Here is a 6,941-nt window from a genome sequence, read left to right on the forward strand (position 1 = left end):
TAGATGATGCATTGATCACCTTTAGTGACAAAGGTAGTTTCAAACTGTCAGGTGCAGTTTCCTTCTTGAATGCCAAAGACAGATTCAAATCTGGAGCTGGAAGGGGCTTCAAGACCACTCTTCCTGAGCATATCAGATCATCCAAAATAAGGAAAATCCTTGAAAGTGTTATGAAGGAGAAGCTTCGGTCTTCTGGGGAGCTTGATTTTCACTCTGATCGAGCTGGTGGTTGATCTGAAGTATAAACCAGAGAAGTGTTGTGCACTTGTTGAGCTGGCGAATGATCGTCTTCTCAGGGCACTGAGATTGTCCACAGAAAATAAAGCAATATTTCATGGTTTGAGTGTTGAAGAGGGCCTGGTTCCATTTTCTAGGGATGAAAGGCAAGGCTCTTTTTTCCAAAGGGGCTACTCGAAACAGGGTGGAGCTGAGAGCATCCAAGAAGCTTTCTTCTTGCAAGGAATGGGAATGCCGAAGAGGATCTCAGCAGAAGATAGTACAGAACAGCAGACAATGAAAGCGATTCCGATTTTTCACAGGATGTGTGCTATAACTTATGCTGCCGTTTGTTGCACAGAAACCTAATGCCTCTTTATCTGACTGAATTAATGAGAAATGCATCTAGTCCGCCCATCAAGCAGGCAGCGCAAACGGGTGTGAAGCAAGGTGCAGTGCACACAGTGCGCAGAGAGAGAGAGAGAGAGAGAGAGAGAGAGATAGAGATGTAAAGCTCACATGTGGTCGTTCGGCCATCCGTTCTCAAAAAAGTGCAACAAACGAATGCGAACTTTCGGCCATTTCGCGCACATGCATCCGTTAGGTCAAAAAAACACTTGTTTTGTTCGGCCATGTCTTGTGCATACATGTATTCGTCCGTTCACGTTCGTTCGTTGTTGGAGTTGACGTGCGAAACAACAAACCATGCATTGCTAACATCACAAAGATAGCCTTTTCTAAGAAAAAACGCCTAATAACATTGCACCGAATGCATGACAAAACAAAATTTCAATGTCCAACAACCACATAAACAAGAGACTGATAGCCATAGAATAAGTTGTTTTGAGTATATCAAAATGGATCATTGCCTCTGATACGATACGGAAATGTGCGACATTGTTCCTCATTGGCAACCATAAATGAAAATGCTTGATAACCATAATAAAAACCTTGTAGCAATACATAAATAGAGGTGCTCCTCATTGCAGCCATAAAACAAGCCACATGACAAAAACTACAACCATGTAGAACATGACTCAATCCGCAGACTCCGAATGATGACTCCGAATCATCATCAAGCCCTGCAAAACACAACTTCATGAAATTAAAAATAAGCTTTATAAATACATATTTAAAACCTTCGTTGAAACAAAAGACAGGATCACTTTGAAAAATAAGAACAATTACTAAATCCACAACCTGCTACACCTGGAACTGCTGCGTTTTGAACCCTCAAGTTGCTATGGCGAAATAAGGCTGCCCTTATCCGCAAGGCCATCTCGCGATCAACAGGATTACCGCCATCATTAGGAAGTGGCTTTTGGGAGTTGGGATGCGGATCTCGCTGATCATGAGGCTCTGTCTCGCCTCGGATTTGCACAAAGTTGTGTAGGAAACAACAGGCTCCTATCACAGTGGGCGCGAAAGCAAGATCGACATTGAGATCTCGCAAAATCTGCCATCTATTCTTCAAGAGACCAAAGGCATTTTCCACTTTTACTCTCCCCTTTGAGATTTTCCTGTCAAAATCTCGCTTTTTATGTAAAAATCGCACTGCCTTCATTCGATATGGCTTTACCAAGAACGTTCTCGCTTTGTAGGCTTAGTCTGCAATCAAATAATTTCGTACTATCTCTCCTTGAATGTGCAATAGTGGCCGTTCCAGTGCTTCTCGTCGCTTGAGCTGACCATACAAGTCGCATTCTTTGAAGTGAGAAGAATCATGAACCCCTCCTGCAGCCTTGCAAACTGCACTTCAAAAAAAATTGTTGGAGTCGACAATACCCTGTAGGAGGATGCTCGGAAAACCATGCCTATTGATGTATTGTGCTGGAAAGAACTCTCGTGCTGGCTTTCTTTGTAGACGGATGTGAGTCCCATCAAGTGCACCAACAATATGCGGCAAACCAGAGATAGCCTCAAATCCCGTCATTATCTGCTGAAGACGGTCTCCACACGGCACTCTAGTGTCAACCCTGTGGAAGAACTCAGTACTACTCAAAATGCGACAAATGATCACCACATATTTACGAATGGTGCTTTCACCCATGCCAAACAAATTCGCCATGCTACGTGCTTTTGTCGTCCCATATAATTGTCGTCGCCCTAGCACGCTTCGTCCCTTTTGTGCTTATGTCTGATTCATGTGGTGTCTGCACTGGTGGTTGAGTCCTTGCATTTTTTATCTTTGGCTGCTCACTTGGGGCCTGTGATTGCGAGGACATATCTATCTTGGATCGTTTTTTTTCCAGCTGAAGGAGACGTAACCATAGCCTCCTCCATCAAACCGACGTAAGATACCTGCTTAAAAGGCGTGGCGTCTTGGGAAAGAGGAACGTGCTCCTCACATTCATCTCCCACTAGCATCGACTGCAAGTGCATATCCCAAGAGGGCTTAGAAGACACACCAACCTCCCCTCGCCTACCTCTCCGCATGCCAGCCATGACTGGAGGTGGAGAAGACATACTGTGGAATATGATGTAGTATGACGACAAATCAAAATTATGCGTAAACATAATGCTATGTGTGTATAAAAAACCATACAGATTCTGTCTTTAACGCATGTGTACATGTGTGTGTGTGAAGAAAAAGATTCATGATTCTCGCTCTTCTTTTTGTAACAATGCATGATATGGCCTACTGTAACGATGCATAAATCAGAAACGATGCATAATTCTCTCATGATTATCTACTGAGACTAAGTGACGGCGTGTCTCCTTCTGTGTACGTGTGTGTGTGTGTGTGTGTGTGTGTGTGTGTGTGTGTGTATGTATGTGTGTGAGAACACTAAATAGAAACGCTTGTTTGTGTGTGTTTGTAATTGTGTGTGTGTGTGAGAGAGAGAGAGAACAACATAACGATGCTTACCTTGCTGGTATTGAAGCACTGTGGACAGGTTTTGTATCACGTAGGAGAAGCAGCAGAAGGGTCACAAGTGCAGCACCGCAGCATGCGAACGCGTGAGTGGCCTTTGGAAGAGCTGGCTGTCGCGAACGCAAGGTTTGGGGGGGGGGGGGGGGGGGGGGGGGGTGGGTGGGGGTTCATTGCGTTGACAACGTTGGCCACACGTTCAACGCCAAGCCAAAAAATGGTGACCCAACGTCAATTAATATTACCGAACGCTTTGCGTGGCCGCACCATGTGCGCACCACAAGAGAGAGAGTACTTGATGAAGCCTGCTCCTCGATCGCATGCACAGATGTGCCATCGTCATCGTAACTGTTTCTTAATTATAAAATGGGGAAATACCCCTCTAATTTGTGGAAATTCCCAAAATACCCCTCAAATTTCAAAAATTCCCAAAATACCCTTTATCTATTTTCATTGAATTCTCAAGATTTTCTAATCGTTATTCCTTTTTGACAATTAAGATCCATTTTAAAGTGCTTAGCACGTAATTTGTCACAAATTACCTAGAAAAAGAAGGCAATTATGTCTAAAAATAATGAAGCAATTCATCTCCATAACTTATATAACCATAACTTATATAACCGACTCAAATTCTACTTTTAGCATCTTGTATTGATGTATTGATAGACAATCTATGTTCTTATGGAAAGCTACAACTTTTTTACTTTTCAGAAATATTTAATCTCACAACCAAGGGTATTTTTGAAATTTGAAAATTTCTACAAATTAGAGGGGTATTTTGGTAATTTTCCCTTTCAAAATTGATGTCACAAGAGATTTGTAATATTAATACATTTAAGGGTTAATGTTACTACACACGCTATGGACAAGCTCTAGTGGCTGCAAACGTTTCCTATTCAGTGGCGATGAGGTGTTCCTCGTTTGTTTACCATAAATGTGATGCTCACACATAGAAAAGTTAGAATAATGTAACATAGGCAATTAACCAAAACGAACTAGTCTTTTCATTCCCTTTTGGCTCATATGGCCTAGTCGGCTATGCCACAAGTTAGTAGATGGCAGCTCAGTTATGGATACTTAATCCTCTTGTACCCCTCATATATTGGCTCCTTCTAAAAGAAAACCCAATTATTTTGGACCTCCCGAGATTCCCTCTTCGTCGGGCCTGCACCCTGAGCGCCATTCGTTCCGCCCAATGAGCGTCATTCATCATGCCCAGTACCAATCGCTGCCGTGTACCATGTCATGGCCTCCCTTCTTGCCCGTCCTCGGTCTACTTGCCCAGAGTGGCCTCCGGCTACGTGTCGCCCCTCCCCACCCCCCCCTTTTTGTGCCTCCCTCAGCCCTCACATACGCCTAGAATTCACTGCAACGAGAGACGCCTCCTAGGCATCAACCATAGCAACAACTCTCTCTCTCTCTCTCTCTCTCTCTCTCTCTCTCTCTCTCTCTCTCGTGTGCCTATGCTGCTTCTCCTCTGGAGACCCAAGGAAGGTAAGCACAGGTGTGCTGCAGAGAGAGAGAAAGAGAGAGAGAGAGAGACGGTTAGCACACCCCACATGGCCGCGTCCCCCCTTGCCACCTGCAGTGCATGCCCCGCTACTCCTTTCCCTTCACCAAAGTTGTGCGCATCCTTGTGAGTTTCTGTCTCTTTTTTTTTTTTCAAAACTCACAATTGTGAGTGGATAGTATTAAGAACTCAAAGGATTACATCTGGCATGCATATAAGTCACACTAGTTTGTAAAAGATGGAACGTGAGTGGCTGCACGTTTTATGGAAAAGTTTATTGCCTTGTTTAGATAAGCTCACAACTTTTCCCAAAGGTTCTCTTTGCTTAGAGGTGTCAGAATGAATTTCCATTGGTTAGTTTGCACAAGAAAGACATTGTATTTGTAGCTTTACTACAATTTAGGAGCTTGTCTCTTAGAGGTTTTACCCATGTGGCCCTTTTCTTTTCTCCATAAACGCTTTGGGAATGTATTAGATAAGGAACATTGTTACATAGTACTGGTGGAGATTACAAACGATGCCCAGCATGTCACTACTATCCGAAGATTACAAAGGATGTGAGATAAGTTGGGGAGGGTGGATCTCGATAGATACACTTGATCAAAACCAAAATCAAAATTACACAGACTGCTCCAATCACCAGTTGTTTCCATTAGGTAAAGAGCTAAGAACTTCTTGCAAGTGAGCTATGAGTCTTAATCCATTAAAGTGCTGCCTTCGTAGTTTCTTTTCTTCCGCCTTGCAATCGTCAGTCATCCTCTGCAGGTGCATATAAGAGCCGTCTAATAGAACTTCTTGCTGCTTGTTGATATTCGCACTGTTGTAGTAACCCATGCAGTCATTAAGCACCTTTCGATTAGCTTCATATATTCTGCACTGGTCCAGTTTGAGCCGGTTCACCTGCAAAAAGAGAAATGAGCAAATTGTACCCTCAGACTTTTCATTTGGTAAGCATTGTTAAATATGCTGTCATTTCTTTCAAGCCAAATTAACCACAAAAAGGCTGCTCTTATCGTGTTCCATATGACTGAAAAAAGAGAGACCGAGTCCCCCATTAGTAGTTGTTTCCAGTTGGGGGAGGATCCCAGAGCATTACATAAGGGATACAATATGTTGAGGTTAGCAGGGTAGTTGAGGAAGAGGTGGGGGATGTTCTCCTTGGCTTCAGAACATCTTTTGCAGATCCCTTGGCCCAACCCAGCCGCCCTGAACCTGCTTCTACCTTGTGAAGAATTAGCCAGAGAAGAACAGAGTGATTGGCTGGGATTTCTTTGCTCCGGATGTTCTAGAATTTAAAGTTCCATTGTTTCTGAGATTAACTTACCTTCCATTTTTTGTTGAGGGCGGTGTGAACCGGAGTCTTCAGACAGGGAGGGAGATTAGGGGGGTGGTGGAGAGAATTGCCATTGACCCAGTAGAAAGATTTTGGGGATAGGTCAAAGGCTGGTGAGAGAGACCACTCCATATCTCTTAGGAAGAGTGCTTTTCTTGAGTCAATAAGCATGAGTTCCCACGGCTATAGCTGATGAGAAAGTAGAAGTTTTCAGTGGGTGAGCCATCTTGAATCTTCTGAAGACCAAAAGCCTTTTCAGGAGCAAATGCCTTTGTTATGGATTCGTCTTGCAGTCCTAGTGTGGGCTAGGGCGAGGTGGGGGATAGGGCCCTAAGTGACCACCAAATTGATTTCTAAGACCTGATGCCAAGACTGTATTTAGACTCCCAGTTGACTCTGAGGCTTACGAAGGTCAGACCCTTTAGGTAGCACTTCCAAAGGGCCAAAAAAAAAGGGTGCACCATGGGAGGTTGGTGACTCCTTGGATCCCTTTAAGTTGAAACCTATCTAAATGACAAAACAGTAGGGAGGCCCATTCCTCATTTGGCTGGTCAAGAGCTCTAAGCACTAGTTTTGCGGCTATTTTGCCAGCCCAACCAATGATGTTGGTGAGCCCAAGTCCGCCTTGTTCCTTGGGGAGGCAGCATACTTCCCATTTAACTTTTGCTACTCCTTTCTTGAGGGGGTCCCCTGTCCAGAGGAAGTTTTTGCATATCCTGGTGATTTCTTTTAGATGTTCATCGGGGAGTCTCCAACAGGAGAGAAGATATAATACATAGCTAGTGATGTAGTGCTTGATCACTAGGGCTCTACCTGCTAGGTTTGCTTGGAAGCCCAACCAACGATTCATCTTGCATGCGAATTTCTCTAGGACCCATTCCCACCTTTGTTTCATGGTAACCTTGAACCCGAAAGGTATGCCGAGGAGTCTAAAGATCACTCCATCCCTTAGGATGGAGCATCCTTGTTCGAGAATCCACCTAGGGAGGGGGGATAGCGAGGCTCTGATG

The 6,941-nt window shown here is 44.0% G+C and overlaps 1 protein-coding gene across 1 annotated transcript; it reads right to left on the bottom strand.

The window, feature by feature from the left end:
• Nucleotides 1-1,068: 1,068 nt before the first annotated feature.
• On the bottom strand, nucleotides 1,069-2,284 carry LOC147433299 (uncharacterized). Its single transcript, XM_086491740.1, has 2 exons — nucleotides 1,426-2,284; nucleotides 1,069-1,298 (listed from the first exon to the last, which is right to left on the bottom strand). The coding sequence occupies exons 1-2, from the start codon at nucleotides 1,778-1,780 to the stop codon at nucleotides 1,069-1,071; spliced, it is 585 nt and encodes a 194-aa protein (XP_086347866.1). The 5' UTR covers nucleotides 1,781-2,284.
• Nucleotides 2,285-6,941: the final 4,657 nt, after the last annotated feature.

The sequence above is a fragment of the Adiantum capillus-veneris genome, chromosome 20 (genome assembly GCF_014529385.1).
Source record: "Adiantum capillus-veneris isolate H3 chromosome 20, ASM1452938v2, whole genome shotgun sequence".
NCBI lineage: Eukaryota > Viridiplantae > Streptophyta > Polypodiopsida > Polypodiales > Pteridaceae > Adiantum > Adiantum capillus-veneris.

Excerpts from the sequence above, each read along its gene's own strand:
- LOC147433299 (XM_086491740.1), bottom strand. The coding sequence starts at position 1,780 with ATGAAGGCAGTGCGATTTTTACATAAAAAGCGAGATTTTGACAGGAAA. Across the intron at positions 1,299-1,425 it reads TCAAAACGCAGCAGTTCCAG|GGCTTGATGATGATTCGGAG; the intron begins GTGTAGCAGGTT and ends TGTGTTTTGCAG.